The sequence below is a fragment of the Manis pentadactyla genome, chromosome 9, assembly GCF_030020395.1.
Source record: "Manis pentadactyla isolate mManPen7 chromosome 9, mManPen7.hap1, whole genome shotgun sequence".
NCBI lineage: Eukaryota > Metazoa > Chordata > Mammalia > Pholidota > Manidae > Manis > Manis pentadactyla.
This window is the reverse complement of record NC_080027.1, coordinates 107,561,111-107,579,051: the sequence shown is the minus strand read 5'-3', so window position 1 is coordinate 107,579,051 and position 17,941 is coordinate 107,561,111. Positions and strand designations below refer to the sequence as shown.

The 17,941-nt window shown below is 44.2% G+C and overlaps 1 protein-coding gene across 6 annotated transcripts in view; it reads left to right on the top strand.

Moving 5' to 3' along the window:
• The window catches only part of ABL2 (ABL proto-oncogene 2, non-receptor tyrosine kinase), a 132,726-nt gene extending 118,864 nt beyond the window's left edge, over positions 1-13,862 (top strand). For 4 of the 6 annotated variants that reach the window (XM_036916784.2, XM_036916786.2, XM_036916788.2 and 1 more), the window contains 2 exons: positions 3,906-4,079; positions 4,638-13,862. In XM_036916784.2, coding sequence (XP_036772679.1) covers positions 3,906-4,079; positions 4,638-6,352 — 1,889 coding nt within the window. In that variant the 3' untranslated portion in view covers positions 6,353-13,862. The remainder of the gene's footprint in view (positions 1-3,905; positions 4,080-4,637) is intronic. The other 2 variants (XM_036916787.2, XM_036916789.2) reach the window with 1 other exon arrangement.
• The last annotated feature ends 4,079 nt before the right edge of the window (positions 13,863-17,941 follow it).

Sequence of the window (17,941 nt, the reverse complement as noted above, 5' to 3'; positions counted from 1 at the left end):
TTAAAAATCTTGAAATGGTAAATTTTGTTATGAATATTTTCCCACATTAAAAAAAATAGGGGTGCAGATATCTTTTTGAATTAGTGATTTTGTGTTCTTTGGGTAAATTCACAGTTACGGAATTACTGGGCTATATGGTATTTTTATTTTTAGATTTTTGAGAAGCCTCTATACCGCTTTCCACAGTGGCTGCACCAGTTTATATTGCTACCAACAGTGTACAAGGATTCTTTTCTCCAAATCCTTGCCAACACTTGTTATTTCTTGGTTTTCTTTTTTGGATACTAGTCAGTCAATTGGTGTGAGGTAATATCTCATTATAGTTTTGATTTGCATTTCCCTGATGATAAGTGGTGTAGAGCATCTTTTCACATGTCTGTTGACCTTCTGTATTTCTTCTTTGGAAAAATCTCTTCTTGTTCTGCCCATTATTTAATTGGATTATTTGTTTTTGTGAGTGGTTTTTTTGGTGTTGAATTATTATGCCTGTATTGGATATTTCATTTGCAAGTATCTTCTCCATTCAGCAGGTTGCCTTTTCATTATGTTAATGGTTTACTTAGCTTTGCAGAAGCTCTTTAGTTTGATGTAGTCCCACTTGTTTATTTTTGCTTGTGTTTTCCCTTGCCTGAGGATATGTATCCAGAAAAAAATTACTAGCTGATGTTTAAGAGTATTCTACCTATGTTTTCTTCTAGGAGCATTCTTATATTTAGGTCTTTAATCCATTTGTGTATTGTGTAAGGCAGTGGTCCACTTTCATTCTTTTGCATGTAGCTGTCCAATTTTCCCAGCACCATTTATTGAAGAGACTTGTTTTTTCCCCATTGTATATTCTTGCCTCCTTTGTCATTAAAAAAAAAATGCTGTTGGAATTTTGATAATAGGGGTTGCATTGTAGAAACTATCATATGTGCTTTTAAAATACATTCCTTTGTCATATATTAATTGACCATATAGGTGTGGGTTTATTTCTGGGCTCTCTATTCTGTTCCATTGATCTATGTCTATTTTTGTGCCAGTGCCATACTGTTTTGATTACTGTAGCTTTGTAGTATAGTTTGAAATCAGAGCACTTGATATCTCCAACTTTGCTTTTCTTTCTTAATATTTTTTGGCTGTTCTGGGTCTTTTGTGGTTCCATACAAATTTTAGGATTATTTGCTCTAGTTCTGGGAAAAATGCCATTGCTATTTTGGTAGGGATTGTATTGAATGTGTAGATGGCTTTGGGTAGTATGGCCCATTTTTTCTTTCTTCCTTTCCATGAGCATGGAATATCTTTCCAGTTATTTGTGTTGTCAGTTTTTTTTTTTTTCATTAAATTATATGTCATAATTTCCTGAGTACAGGTCTTTCATCTCCTTGGTTAGGTTTATTCCCAGGTATTTTATTCTTTTTTGATGCAGTTGAAATGGGAATTTTTTTTAGACTTCACTTTCTTATCATTCATTATTTGTATATAGAAATACAACAAGAGTTCTGTATGTTGATTTGTAACTTTCCTGAACTGATTTATTCTAATAATCTTTTGGTGGATTCTTTCGGGTTTTCTATATATAGTATTATGCCATCTACAAAGAGTGACAATTTTACTTCTTCCTTATCAGTTGGGATGCCTTTTATTTCTTTTCTTGTCTGATTGCTGTGGCTTGGACTTCCAGTCCTATGTTGAATGAAAGTGGTGAGAGTGGACATCTTTGTCTTGTTCCTGATCTTAGAGGAAACACTTTCAGCTTTTCTCCATTGAGTATGATGTTAGCTATGGATTTGTCCATGTATGGCCTTTATTATGTTGAGATATGTTCTCTCTCTACCCATTTTGTTGAGTTTTTATCATGAGTGAATGGATGTTGAATTTTTTCAAATGCTTCTTCAGCATCCATTGAAATGCTCATGTATGTTTTTTATCCTTTTGTTAATAAAAATCACAGAATTCTTAAACTTGCTCATTAGTTTGATATAGTTCCAGAATTTTGTGTATATTTTTCAAGTTTTTCCTTTGCTCTGTAATTGAACATAGAGCCTACTCCTTAAGTCCAAGTTTAAAAATATTAGAAAAGGAAATCAGGCAAGTTGATTTTTTTGTCTTCTTCCCATAGTGATTTATCATGTCAAGTAAGAAGAAAGGGAAAAGTACATCAGAATTTAATGATAAGTATTTTCATCCTAGTCCTTTGACAAAGGAAACTTCTGCAGGTTGGGGAGGGCACAGCTGGTTCTTGGGCCCAGTTAGGCAGCTGTGTGTTGCAGCACTTTTCTTTGCTCTGTGTGCTTTATTTGCTGTGGAGTCAGAGTAGTAGAAGGTTTTAGGCTCTGTTTTTGGGTACTTTTGTGTCAGCTTTTAACTTCTGTTGAATTCTTAAATATTTTTGCTTCTCTTGAAAATATTATATCCTTTCTGAAAATCAACACTCAATCAGTTTTGCAAGCTAATTTCAATTCAAAATTGCTAAATAAGAAACTTAACATTTTAAGCATTTAATGTATGGCCAGCACTATACTAGGTCTGAGGACACAAAGATAAGATACAGTTCCTACCTTAAAGTTATGTATTCAGTTATCAGTTGTAAGTGAACAAAATCTAACTCAACTTTTCTTAACCAATAAAAGGAGGATTTATTGACTTACAACAAAATCATGGAAAAGCTGGGATGGCACTAACGTCAGGGTCAGCTGAAGCCATGGACTCAAGTAGCTTTAGGTCTCTCTCCATTCCCTTTCCCTTTCCTTTCTCTTCAGAACCATTTCCACCCAATATCTCTTTACTTTTGCTTCTATACTGATCTCATCCCCAGACTCTTCTGTGTGGGACACAGTTGCCAGCATCCCTGGGGTCATATCTCCATAGTGCACACCTGTCTCCCAGCCACTGTGGATCATAGTGTGAGAAGGGAGTCTAACTGGCATGGCTTGGGGTATGTGCCCTCTACCCAGTCTTGTGAAGAGTTCACTTTTTAAATAATTACAAGAACAAGTTGTGAAATAGTTACAGAATTTCATTCTTTAAATGCTCCTACTTTGCATTATTTGTGTTAAAGAATGAACAGCAAGGTATGCCCTTGCCACAGTCAAAACCACAAAACCTGTGGCCAAGTTCAGTCATCAGAGGCTTACTGATAGCGTGAGCACTTTTCCAGGAGACTCATGTGCTTCCTTTGCGTAAAGTGGAATGGATTATGTGTACCCTCTTTTTAGTGCAAGGTACAACCTAAAAATAAAAATGTCTTCAGACACTTGTCTACTTTATTCAGCCTGTGAACAAGCACTTAGTAAATGAGGATATCCAAATGACCAATAAGCACATTAAACTATGCTTAACATCACTCATCACCAGAGAAGTACCAAATAAGTTAATGAGATGCCACTACATACATATAAAAGCAAACCAAAAACCTGATAACATCAAACTTGGGCAAGCACGTGTAGTTCCCAGAACTTTAATACAGTGCTAGTGGGAGTGTAGTTCAGGGCAGCCATTTTGGGAGAAAGTTTGGCAGGACCTAGCAGAGCTGAATTTGTGTGTGCCCTGTGACCTCCCGTCCTGCCCCTCAGAACATACCCAGTAGCCATGCATGTGACTGAAACGAGACACACAGCAGGATGGGCCTAGTGACAGTCATGATAGCCCCCAAATGGAAACAGTCTAAATGTCCACCAAGAGGAGAATGGATGAATTTTGGTGTATTTGTGCACTTGAAAAATACAGAGCAATGAGAAAATCCCAGCCACATGCAACATGAATGACTCTGTTGACACATGTTGAGCAAAAGAAGCCAGACATGAAAGAGTCCTCCATCATTCCACTTATTTATTTTAGTTCTTTCCATTGTATGCCTTTTCTGAAAAGAAAAACTCTTCTTTGCCATGAAATTCTTTTTATTAGTGCCCTTGTCTTCCTCACAGAGGTAGCTGAGGAGCTTGGGAAAGCCGCCGCTGCCTCGTCTGTTGTTCCATACCTGCCCCGCTTACCTATACTTCCTTCCAAGACCCGGACACTGAAGAAACAAGTGGAGAACAAGGAGAATATCGAAGGGGCACAAGATGCCACCGAAAATTCTGCTTCCAGTTCAGCCCCAGGTACGGGTCTGTAGGCAGGTGGAACTGAACTGCCTTGTTTAAAGAACCATGGGGTATGGTGCTTTCAGTTTCTACTTTCCTGCCCATCTTCCCAGAGGAATGTATGGCTGGCATCCATTTAGCCTCCCACTCCAGGCCTAGGCTCTGCATTGCCAGTGTGAATAGTCCTATCTATTGTCTAGCATATAACTCCACCTTCCACTGTCCTTAACTCCTGACTTCCAAATAGTTACTATCTTTACGGGTCTGGTAAAAGTTCTTCACTGAGCCTGATAGATGAGGTCAGGTTGTGTTGTGGTTTTTAGAGAAAAAGTGGATGTTCAGGTAAAAATTCGCTGGTTATTTCTTCCCTTACTAGCAGGTTACTTCTTTACTTACACATCACATTTGGAATGCTAAGTAGTGTGAAATGATAATATATTTATTAGTCTCCTGAGTCCTGCTAACTCCTGGCATTGAATGGATGCTGAAAAAACCATTGCAGTTCAGTCTTAGAGACGCAAGTGTAACGGAGTTACTTCTTGTCTTTCACATGACTGTTTGGCCATTTCTCATCAGGGTTCATTAGAAGTGCACAGGCGCCCAGTGGGTCCCCAGCACTGCCTCGGAAACAGAGAGACAAGTCACCCAGCAGCCTCTTGGAAGATGCCAAAGAGACATGTTTCAGCAGGGATAGGAAGGGAGGCTTCTTCAGCTCCTTCATGAAAAAAAGAAATGCCCCCACACCCCCAAAACGCAGCAGCTCCTTCCGAGAAATGGAGAATCAGCCCCACAAGAAGTATGAACTCACGGGTAACTTCTCATCTGTTGCTTCTCTTCAGCATGCTGATGGGTTCTCTTTCACTCCTGCCCAGCAAGAGGCGAATCTGGTGCCCTCCAAGTGCTATGGGGGGAGCTTTGCACAGAGGAACCTCTGTAGTGACGATGGTGGTGGGGGCGGGGGCAGCGGCCCTGCTGGGGGTGGGTGGTCTGGCATCACGGGCTTCTTTACACCACGCTTAATCAAAAAGACACTGGGCTTACGAGCAGGTAAACCTACAGCCAGTGATGACGCTTCCAAGCCGTTTCCAAGGTCAAACTCTACATCTTCCATGTCCTCAGGGCTTCCAGAGCAGGATAGGATGGCAATGACCCTGCCCAGAAACTGCCAGAGGTCCAAACTCCAGCTGGAAAGGACAGTGTCCATCTCTTCTCAGCCAGAAGAGAATGTGGACAGGGCCAATGACACGCTTCCAAAAAAATCAGAGGAAGGTGCTGCTCCAACCAGGGAGAGACCAAAAGCCAAACTTTTGCCCAGAGGAGCCACTGCTCTTCCACTCAGAACCCCCTCTGGGGATCCAGCTGTTACAGAAATGGACTCTGCAGGGGTGGGGGTGGCTGGAGGGACAGCTGCCCCGAAGAGCAAGGAAAGGAATGGTGGGGCCCGACTTGGCATGGCCGGGGTCCCAGAGGATGGCGAGCAGACGGGCTGGTCTTCCCCGGCCAAGGCTGCTGCAGTCCTCCCCACCACTCATAACCACAAGGTGCCCGTCCTCATCTCGCCCACTCTGAAGCACACTCCCGCGGACGTCCAGCTCATTGGCACAGACTCTCAGGGGAATAAATTCAAGCTCCTATCTGAGCATCAGGTCACATCCTCTGGAGACAAGGACCGACCCCGCCGGGTAAAACCAAAGTGTGCGCCGCCACCCCCACCAGTGATGAGACTGTTGCAGCACCCGCCTGTGGGCCCCGAGCCCCTGGAGGAGCCAGCCACGGGGCAGCCCCCGGCAGACAGCCAGGAAGGAGGGAGGAAGGCAGCCCCGGGGGCCACGCCCGTTGGCGGGAAAGCTGGGAGGCCAGTACTGCCTCCTCCTCAAGTGCCTCTGCCCATGTCTTCCATCTCGCCCGCCAAAATGGCCAACGGCACAGCAGGTACGAAAGTGGCTCTGAGAAAAACCAAACAGGCAGCTGAGAAAATCTCAGCAGACAAAATCAGCAAAGAGGCCCTGCTGGAATGTGCTGACCTACTGTCCAGTGCAATCACGGAACCTGTGCCCAACAGCCAGCTGGTGGACACTGGGCACCAGCTGCTCGACTACTGCTCAGGCTATGTGGACTGCATCCCGCAGACTCGCAACAAGTTTGCCTTCCGAGAGGCTGTGAGCAAACTGGAGCTCAGCCTGCAGGAGCTGCAGGTGTCTTCGGCGGCTGCTGGTGTGCCTGGGGCAAACCCTGTCCTTAGTAACTTACTGTCATGTGTACAGGAGATCAGTGATGTGGTGCAGAGGTAGCCGCTGTCAGCCTAGTGGAAAGGTGCACACGTCTGCGGGGAGAGGGAAAGGGACTTGTTTTCCTGTGTTCTTGTTTTCAAAAAAGGAAAGACTGATACTTGAGTGTGTTTATGTGAAGTACCTCAGATCTCTGAGTTCTCACGTTTACAGGTTCATCTCAAAAATAACAAAAAGCAAAACACATAGGAGAGGGAAATTTGATTGGGGGCAGGGCGGTAGTGAACAGGATGGGAAGCAGCACTGGCACGTCACAGAATGTGTGTGTGTGTCAGCTGTGAAGAGCCAGATCCAGCCCATTCCTTCCTGGAGTGAAGTGAGTTGGTTAGACAGGGCTGCTGTCAGCAAGGCTGCAGGACTGTGCCCACGGTGGACTGGCAGCGGCGCTCCTGCACCGCACAGAAGGGAGGTGACGTGGGCTCTGGTGGGTACCGGTGGTGGTTATGTTCCAGCTCACTTCATGAATGTGGTGGGACAGAGGAAAGGAAAGCTGGGAAGGTACCGCGACAAATTCCATTCAGGGCTGTTGGAAACAGCCTCCCACAGGGTCACGGCTGCAGTGAGAGCTGTATACCTGATCACTAGCGTACAAAACTGGGAAACGTGGGCCTGTCTGTACGCTTCTGTCCTATTTTCCACTGGTGTGTTAATTGGAGCTGGAAGTAAAGGATGCTAGGAAGTATAGTCAGGGAGATTGAAACTTCCTCCTAAAATCTTTCACTCATTAGCAGAAGTCACTTCTCCCAGTCTAGTATATCATTTCCTAATGGACCAGGATCGGCCTTCTGCTTGTTGGTGCCTATCTGTAAACCATAGGCATAGGGTTGTCCTTAGTGGTTGTTCTCTGTCCCTTGCTGGACAAGCTGTCTGCCTCTCTTCCTGGCAGCATTCAGGGCATTAACCAGCATTGATTTTGAAAGTAGTGGGCATGTGCAGGTCTCACAGGGGAATCCTTCTCTGAGACAGTGCCCTTGTGTACTGACATACTGGCCAAGGACTTGAGCAGCTGTGTTTCTTTATCAGCTGAGATACCAGGGAAAGGGTCTCTTCTTGAAACCCAATGGCCAGGTCTGTGACTGAGGAGAAGCTGGCTCGCTCCTAGTGGCTGGATCTCTGTACCTTTCCCCTCCCTTATCAACTTAGACCCAACCTAGATAGAGAGTAGGGACAAGCATTCTCTCACTCTCTGTGGCTTTCAAATGAGTTACTCAAATTATTCTCAAATGCCTTTCTCCTCTCACATATCACCTCCACTCCCCACCATTGTGCTTGTTTGTAAAGATCATATTGGGAATATATTTTGATATTTGTCATTTCACCTCTATTTAAGAATGCATAGTTGAAGGAGCAGGCTATTTCCACAGAACACAGATTAAATTCTGGAAAGCTAATGACTTAACCCTCAAATGTGTTTTGCCCTTGAAAAACAGGTTCATATTGTTACAATTATGGAAGCTAAAATGGGATCACACGGAACCAAATCTAATTGGTTAGATATTAATATTCTTGATGCCAGGTTTAATTCGAACTACCACTTCATTCTCTTCTTAGCTTTATGACTGTCCCCCCACCCAAGGAGAACCCAATACAAAAAAATAAATAATGTTAGTTTTTCCTCCCAAAGGGTTATTAACTTAGGAAGATAGGAATTCAACATTGATGAACAGTGAGTTCTCTTCCTGGCTCTGTCATTGATCCACTGTCAAGCCACAACCCCATCTCTTATTCTGTTAAATGAAGGTAATGTTACGTGTTCCCAAGGGTGCTTGCCAATAAGTGTATAGCCACCCTTTGGAAAGCCTCTCTGGAAAGCTCTTAAGTGCAGTGTTAGGTTGAATGGTTTTCATTCTCTTCTTTACTCAGTAGCAGATAATGAAATTTAGAACTGCTGAGACTATATTAATTGGGCTAGAATACTAAGAGGGACACAATAAGTTTTGGACAGAATTTGGCATCTTTGAACAAGGAAGAAATTTGGATTTCACTCGAAAGAAAGGAAACCTTGATTCTTACCACAGCTGCTCCAGAAGAGACCCAGGTCAAGAAAAGGGTGAGCGGGGAGGAGGTGGTGCCGGCTCTTCCTTGCGCGGGCTGGGGGGTCCCTGTCTGCTGTCAGCCGCAGAGGTGGGCAGCTCATGATCTGCTTGATCTCCTTACGGTGGTTAGAGAAGACAGTTCCCTTTAATTTGGATTTGAAACCAGTTCTCCTCCTCCCACCTTCTCTGCCACTCCCCATCATACACCTCCTTACACTTGAAATTGTTTTAGCAGTTAGCCTTTTCAGGGTGGGGCAGGGAAAGCTAAAACGTTACTGTTATGCTGCTCTATAAATTTATCCCTATCATTGTGGATGCAAGTTGAGGGATTATAATTGTTTTTAGGTTTTGTTTTTTGTTTTTTGTTCTACTTTAAGGGATCTTTCCTTGAGAGCTCTGAAAGTAAGCCTTGGAGGAACACTACTGAGTGGATTTAAGCTCCCTGGTTTTCTCACTGAAGCACAGTCTTGAGGGTGGGGTCTGTGTCTTACTCAGGGGCGGCACCTGGCTCTGTCTTGCCTGTGTGGGTGCTCAGTAAGTTCATGAATTGAATTGATTTTTCTCAACACTGTCAGAGTAGCATTAATTATTGTTAGCACACCCCATCCACTTGCTGCATGAACTGTAACTGGAGGGGTTGAGGGCTCAGGGTTCAGGTTAAAGAGGCACTGTCAACTTTTAGAAGTACAATTTAGGTTTTTCCATTTTATACTCAAAGGACCAGATTCCAAAAATAACCTTATGTAAATTTAGAAGTTTGAATTCAAAGCAGAGAAAACCGCTTCTAGACACTAAAACATAGTTTAATCCTGTCTCGTTTAAAAGCAAAGCAGATCCAGCAGGAACAACACACTTTTACAGGTGTTGAAAACTTCTGAATTGATTATATAGATGCACACATCTGGGCTTCCACAGCTTCAGTCCTTTCATGTATATATGATGGGATTGCAGTTTAGATTTTCAACCTTAAAATGCAGTGTTTTGTGTAGAATACATCTTAGTTGTGCTTTACATTAAGTATTTTCTTAAAAGGTTTTGTGTAAAATTTAAATGTATATGTTTTCCTATAGACTTTCATTGTGATTTTCAGAGATACAGCCTTAAAAACAAAGTGGCCCTAAGAAATTCATTCCGTGTTTTTCCATGTGACCTCTATCCATTAAGGTCATTATAGTGGAGACCCTTTCCCAGCTGCATTTTGGGGTTTAAATTAGAATTTCTTATAATTAAATTGAAAGTTGGCTAGTAAAAGAGTGCCCAGTTAATAAAACATGCTGACTTTGCTGAGGCACAGCCCATATATAAATATATAAATATGGAGCTTTTGTGTTTGAAGGATACAGTATAGCTAGTGATTAAGAGTTGAGACTCTAAAGCCAATCTAGAAGACAAGTCATTTAACCTTCCTGAGCCTTAGTTTCCTCACTGGAAAACAGGGATAGTAATAGTAACTACCTCAGGGTTGTTTAAGGATTAAATGAGATAATGTATGTAAGATACTTAGTTTGAGTGCCTGGCACATGATAAGCACTCCATAAATGTTAACTACTGTTAACATAGTCCAGGGAGTCTGAGCCAGGGGCATGCAGCACAGTTCCCTGGGTTTAAACAACCAAACAAAAACCTGATGCATCAGCCTCACGCCAGATTGGAATTCCTGATGCGGTGGGGTCTCAGCCTGTGTGGTTTTCCAGAATCCCTCCAGACACCCAGCACTGTCCAAGCACTATGAGTACCCTAACCCTTTTCTTTACAGCTTAAGAAATTGGAAGAGAGGATGATTCAGTTACTTGTATGTTATCCCAGAGCAGGTAATTAGTGGCAGGGCCAAGGCTAGAGTTTGGGTTCCTTGACTTTCTGGTTGCGGGGTCTTTCCACCATTCCTGCTGCCATGTGAGACACCGCAAAACATGTTTAAATCGACAATCAGTCTGCACGGTGCTGCACACTAATAAAGCACACGCTCCTGGCGCTCTCTAACCTCAAGGGGCTTGAATGTTGAGTAATGGGAACACTAGCAAAGCAGGTATTCAATAGAACTCAGTAATTTAAAAAATTATATGGGATTCTTTTGGACATTTCTCAGCAACATAGCAATGTGCACTTTGTAATAAATACCAACTTGTTTTTAAAAACCTAGTCCTACTTTCCTTTTTCTTAAAAAAAACTTTATTGTTCCATATCATTTTAATGACTGAGATACTGTGTATGAAAGCACTTTGAGAAAAATATCAAATGTAACATAACTAAAGGTGGTATTATTAATGTCTGTTTAGAAGATAAACCAGTTAATTAGGGGCTGATTGACTTAATAGGCTTTTTACCTGTAGGGGACCTGAAAAGGCACTTAATAAACACCTCTATAATTTATCACATTTCTAATGAAACTGCTAATTGAATATGTGCAGGTATAGTAAGTGTTTTGCTAAAATTGTAGCTTAGCGCTAAATAAATTCAGAAGATAAGGGACCAACTTTCTGGTTTTATTATAGTCTTTAAAAAGTCAGTAATGTGTACTCACTCCAGAGCAAAGTTCTTTCAGGGACTTAGACTCAGGAAGAGTGTGGCCCTCTTGCCCTTGAGCATTTGTCCACTACACGTGCAGCAATCCATATCCTAAGTATGGTGGGAGCAGGCGCGCTACCTGTTGACGTTGACAGTGTCTTTTCTAACCTATGTCCTGTGTGGTTTTGTTTCGGTTTTTGGGCGGGTGGGGTGGGAGAGGGATTAGATGGCCAGAGTCAGTGCACTTTGGGAATTACTTTTCTAGGATTTCCTTCCAGTTATAAATGAGCTTGACATTCATCCATGTTCTTTTTTTTCTAAGAAGAGTAGCTAAACATAGCTCACCTATTAGATTATAAAATACCCAAGAGTAAATTGCCTTGGTGGCTGCTTTTGAGTTACAGTCCCATGCATTCAGACCTCTCCCACTGCCGTTTTTGCTACTGATGTCACCGTTGCTATTGGTCTGTGCCCCCACAGAAGGTCACATTGGGTTGACAGGGTTGTCTGCATTTTTGTTCTTGATGATTTTGAGGTTTCATCATCTTCCTTGCATTAAGATGTTCTATCTGGATTTGGGGTCCATCTCTGCCCTAAACGTCTGTTATGACCAGTCATCTTTGGGTAGGTAGGTTTTTTTGTGTGTATTAATAGACTCCAGCTGTCCATATCTGTCTCATCTTCTTGCAAGCCAAGTAGCTCAATTCTTTTGTAAATGCCTTCTTTGGTTTGGGATATGTGGGAGCAGGAGAGAAATAGGGAAAGACAGCTTCAAGGGTTACACCTTTCTGAAAGAAAGCTTACACCTTTCTGACAAAGGCAGGCAAAAGCAGCCCCAAGGGCACCTGTCCTTTCCATGTGACAACCCAGGGAAATTGCTGCTAGCCTCTCCTCACTAGTCAGAGAGGAGAGGCCTTGGCTGCTTCTAAAACGTGTCCCACTCTTACTAGTCAGGATATTTATATCTTTTGACTAGAGTTCCAGCTTTCCAACTACCAGACTTCAAAAAATCTAATGCAAACCTCGCTGTTTTTGACAAGCCAGTAGTGTCTGGAGTACTAATTACCATTACCTGTGCCAGACATCACCATTCCCTGCCCTCCTATGTCCTAATCTAAAGGACCGGAAGTTAGGGAAGGCTCTTCCTTGTGATACTCAGGGTGAGAAGATTCCCTGCCCCTCCCCCGGTGAGGAGGCCGAGGCAGGTCACCTTACCTAGGCTGGCTTGCAGTGACTGAGATCACTCCCTGAGCGCTGCACCTTCAGAGATGGGTTTCACGTGCTTTGCAGAAGAAAGGACTTGTTGCTGGGTTGATGTTGCACAGTTATTGAACTGGAACTGGTAGAAATGAGCTTTGTAGGTAGCAGTGGCTCAGAGTCCCAATCAGTAAGAATTCCCCGCTTGAGATGTTCTCCCCACATGGGGTGCTGGTCTGGCAGACTGCTTTTCCCCATCCCGCTTGGTGAGCTGGGGGATGGACCCTCTAACTGGACCCTTCCCCCCTCCAAGTGCACTTAATGTCTTTGCTTCTATGTACCATTATAAATTTGAAATTGTCTCTTAGAATTATATCCTTTATTTCACCTCCCCATTGCTGAGTGACCTAGCACAGCAGCAAGGCCCTGTTAATTTGGCCTGAGGTCACAGTGGCAGGAGAGGAATCTTCAACCCTGCAGACCCACTTAGGAAAAATATGTCTCCTTTAAGTTGAAAGGTTAGGCCCAGCATTGTCCCCAGACCATACCCTGCACACACCCTCTCTCTGTTCTCAGAGGTTCTTTGTCACTGTACTCGAAGTAACAAGTTTCCAGGTCTTAACATGTCACTCCGAACTGTTGAGCTGTACACACATGGCTTGAGGTCTCAGAGCATTCTAGTTAATTCTTTAGGACACAGTGGAGATGAATTGTCAAATGTTAGGAGGCTTTACGAAAGGAAATATAGAGAGCTTTCATGGTTGGAGCTTGCTTAGGTTTGCTTTTGAGCCTCAGGATAGCAGTTTTAAATTGTGATTAAGCACCATATAAGGATGCTTACTTTTCAGCCGTAATAACACAGAAATGCCAAATAAATTTACTTTTTATTCTAAATATATTGCAGGATCCTGTGATGCGTTAGAGTTGTCAGTGGTGAATTCTAAACCCTATTCTGCACAGTTCAGATGTACCATACCATGTGTGTTGTGAGAATGCCACAAGACAGAGATGTTTCTGGTGGATGAGGGCCAGGAATGCCAGCCTTCCTCCATGACAGCCGCTGTCCTTGGGACTCTGTTATGAGAGAAATTACTATTCAGAAACTAGAAAGGACAATGAGGTACTCATCTCATAGTTCTTTTGGGTGTGTTTGAAAACTCATATCTCAGATATGCCTGGAGGGTACATGTTATGTCCCCACACTGATGTGCTCCCTGAGAAAGGAGGGGAGAGTTAGGGAAAGAGGAGTCAGATCTGCCCCTGTGGTGAACAGGCCAACTGAGCTGTTAATACATGCTCAAAACCCCATCTCCTGGGTAGACCCCACAAATTTACCTTCATTGCAATCTGATTCTGTAATGACTATCAGTGGAGAAACCCCAGTTTTATGCTCGCTTGACAAAAGTAACTTTGAATATTTCACAGTGGTTGACAGAACTTTGTCCTAAAACATATGATCCAGATTCTTTAAAACTGATTTATACCAAAGGTCACGCTTTGCAGGTGTGTACGTGGTGGGTGCATAGACATTGAGGTCTGGAGGGCCTGGCCCTGGAAGCATTGCCAAGGAGACACAGTGAGACAATACGGGATTTAGCTGAAAACACACCAGTCATGGGTCACTACCAGTGTTGTCAGGTATTTGTTCTTAATTGTTATGTAATATAATATTTTCAGTTGTTTTGTTTTTCTAATTTAATTCTCTCTGTTGTCTGACTGTGAACTGCTAACAGTGTTAAACTTGATGTAAATAAATGAGGCCCTTGAAAGGGGAATGCTGTCTGCCTGTTGTCTCACAAGGCTTGCCAACTTGTGTTTTATTTTAAATAAAGGTTGCAATATTTTATTGGCAAAGTACGCTTGTGATTGGAGTGCTTCTCCCATAATTTAACTGATGGGATATCTAAGCAGCATTTCTCTCTCTCTACATAAAATAGATGAGTCTATAAGTGAAGAAGCTGATTTTAGCAAGCATCCTTCTGGCACATTCTTTAGAACGTCCTCTGTGGGAGTGAATAGTCATCCTTTGATGATTATATTTTTGGAAATGGCCAAAGGTATCTATCAGGAGCCTAATAAGGTAGGTAATGAATGTGTGTATGTGTGTGTATCCATCCGTCCAACATGAGGTGATTGTAGAGTGAGACTTAATTCTTTCAAAGTCCATTCTGAGCACAATGCTGAATAAACTAAAAATGTTTTATCCCAGTCCCACCCGATGCCCTTTTGTACCTTCAGAATTTGTGCCAAGTGCAGAATAAACACTCTTCAGTAGCCCCAAATACCCCAAAACTCTTGTAATACTGCCACAGAGGTAAGGGTACAGTAAGCCTGGACCTTATCTATTGCTGCTTCTGGGATAACTTTAGTTTTATCCGACCAGACAACCCCCAATAACTTTACTGACAAACCAGGTCCATGAACCTTGGTGCTGTTCAAGCCTATCCTTTCTCCTGTAGATGTTGCAGCTGCTTTTCCTGCGGCTAAGCGAGCAGTCAAGACCATACAGGCCTTGAGTGTGATGGACTCATCAAGGCCCTGTGAGCTACATGTTATGGAACCAAAGATGGTTATGGATGGGGCCTTTGGCAGTGGCTTGAACGGACATGCCAACCCATTGGATTCTGGTCCTATCCCCAGTAGGATTTGGGCTTCTCTCTAATTGCCTTATCCCCATAGCCATCAGTCATACATAGTAGGGGGCCCAGGAAAACAGGGTTGCTGTAAATCAGAGAACGTTCAGCTCCTGTGTCCACCAGCACCAGGACACGTACATTCATGGGGGACCAATGAATTGCTAATTCTATATGTGTCCTCTGGTCCCCACCATGTCCCCCAAGGTGGGGACCTTGACACCCCCTCAGTCTAACCGTGATGCCCAATCACTGTCCTCTGGGGCTGAGGGCCCAGGCGGAGCCTGAGTACTGTGCCCCAGGAAGTCTTACAGGGACACAGGCTGGACATGGGGCTTTGCCCCCAGCTTCCATGTCCTGGACCTCAGTGGCTGGAACTGCTGCTCTGGCTTTAATTGGTGCCACAGTTCTAACAAGATGCTATTGGGTTGTCCCAAGTTTTTCTTTCACTACCCTGGCCCTTATCAGATCAGCCCACATCTCACAGGGCCCTTAGCACCTCTCCTTTAGTCATCCTGTACTTATTTCTGTGCTCTAAACTATTTCAACCTCTCCCAGATCTGCTAAAGTATGAGTAGCCTCACAGGTTACCCTATGTGGGGAGCAAGAATAGTCAGTAGGGACCCAAAGAGAGATGGGGCAGCTGTATGCAGCACCAGGTCTCTCATTCTTGTGGTGACTAACTCCCCATTGAGGCCCTGGGGGTCCATATTATAGATGATATTTTTCATGCCCAGCTCCCGTTAACACCTGCTGGAGGTCTGCTTATGTTTTCCAGCTAGTGGGTAAGTATGGCAAATCATCATGATCAAGCCAAACTGCCCTGATGGCTGCTGTCCATCCAGAAGCGCCTGATTTCCTGGGGTGTGACGGGCACTTTGCAATCGCTGCTGGAGGGAAGGGTGAGTCATCAGGGAAGCCAGTCTACTGACTTCAAAACCCAACATAACAATGCTTTTCACCCTCATATGCCAGAGATGCAAAAGCCATGTAGGCAGAGGTTCCAATGCCTTCTGCCAAAACCCAATGCTCATACCCACCAGCTCATCCTGGGTATAGGGGCAGAGCATGGAGTGCTCCACAACCTGGGGAGGGATGGCTCCTCCCCCTGAGGAGCCCATGGTTGCATTTTTATTTTCTTAATCACAACTGGGTGGGCCTTTAATATGGGAGGGGCTGGTGCCTCAGGTGGTTCTACCCTCCCCTTCATCCTCCTGCAACATCTCCATCATCTCTGGGGCTGAAGACACTGCTCCTACCTCCCCTCCCCATGGCCTCCTGCAATGCAGATTCTCCGGCTGCCTCCTCCCTCGCTGCTAATCTATCTTCTAGGAGCTTGACCCATCTTCTCAATAACTGTCTCTCTCTCTCAAGGGCATCCCTTAGGTCATTGCTCAGCTCCTCCAAGGGACGCTGAAGTGTGTCTCTCCGATGATCCTTTCTACTGTCTTGGGAAACAAACATCCTGCAATCCCAGCTGTTACACACCCACTCGGCCTCTGAGCAGTCTTATCTCTCTCAGAGGGCTAATTCCACAGCTTCCGGTGTCTCCACCCTTCCCCAGTTCTGGGGAAGATCCCATCCCTCTAGGAGCTGCTTTACTTTAGACCAATTCCCCACTGGGGTCTCCCCAAGTGGAAGTCCCATGGATGGGGTTTTACTGGGTGAAGCTGTACCATCCACAGCGGCCAGAAGGAGGGGTGAGTCGTCACCCCACCACCACAGCAGCCACTGGGGCCAGTCCAGCATCTACAGGGGGGTTTCCAGGTATTTCCCCACCATCTCAGGGTCAGTCAGTCCAAGCATTGCACCCATGAAGACAGATTTCTGGTTCAGAGGTCCTGCTGACTACCACCAGATATATCTTCAGACGGAAAATAAGTTTTCAGCCCAGGGCAAAGAATTTTGAAGCTGAAATCAAAGGGAGAAATAAAGTGGGAGAAACTGGTTTATTGCTTACAAGCAGTCATCTACTCCTGCTTGCTCATGCCTCCCATGACCTGGCTGCCAAAAATTCAGTCCAGGTGCCTGCTTGCTCTCCACCAACTTTGTAATCACCTATTGATATGGAGATGCACTAAAGCTGAGAGATTCTGGAAATATTGCAGTTTTACCCACAGGATACATAGGGACAAGGTCCCAAATAAAGGTGCTTCTATCCTGGTGGAGCTTGGGGCCTGGCTTGGTGGCAGATGGAGGCGTTCTGGCTCCCCAAGCATGGAAGCTCTGCCTAACTGAGAAGCAGGGTCCAGCTGAGCAGAGCGCTAAGCTCTTCTCAGGGGTTTCTGTGAAACTTCATTGCAGTCATGATCGACTAATTGGCTGATTCAGCCTCCAGCCCCTGCCTTTGGGTGTCCAAAAGTCTCTCATTAACATGACAAAATGCCCATTTCATATTTAAGACTGCAGTCTTCAGAAAATGTGGATGAAGAAAAAATACACCTGGGAAATACATATTTGGTCATATGAAATGACCAAATATGTATTTATGTCATTATATCATAGAACCTTTTCCACACCTGGAGCAATGGTATTTGCTGAGGAAATCAAAGCATGCGAGCTAGAGCTGAACTGAACCTGGGCTGAACCCCATTCCTCCTCTGAAGAGGCTCTCTAAGTGTATCTCTGACTTTGCACAAGATATTGACCATCAAAGCCCCACTTTTCTTATTTACTGAACAGTGACGACATTGGTACCTAAGTCTTAAAAGATTACGTGATATTATGGCTTTATAGTGCTTAGCCCAAGGCATGGCACACGTAAGTTCTCAAATGTTACATAAAACCAACCAGGTTCCAAGAACTAGAACGCAGGGCAAGTCCAGCTTTGGCTTGAGCATGATGCTAAAACAGCAGTTTGATAGGTTTTTATTTTCTTAAACACCTTAATGCTCTGTGTTCTGAGCACTTTAAAAAAGATGAACTCATGTAACCCTCACAGCCACCCTAGGAGCTTAAGTAGTTAGGCTCACTTTTACAAAAGTGGAAACCAAGGTTAAACTGAGGGTGCTAGCTTTCCTGTGGTCTCACGGTGGGCAGTGGCCAAGCCATGGCACTCCAGCCCCATGGAGTGGGGAAATGTCCAGAGCTCTGCATTGGTCTGCCTGTTCTGGCTCCTGCGGTGTAAGAGGGTCAGATGCTATTACGATGGCCGCCTTGGTGGGCCAGTGCTGACAGATGGCAGCTGTTCTGTGGCCCTGAGACCTAACAACTGACCTCTT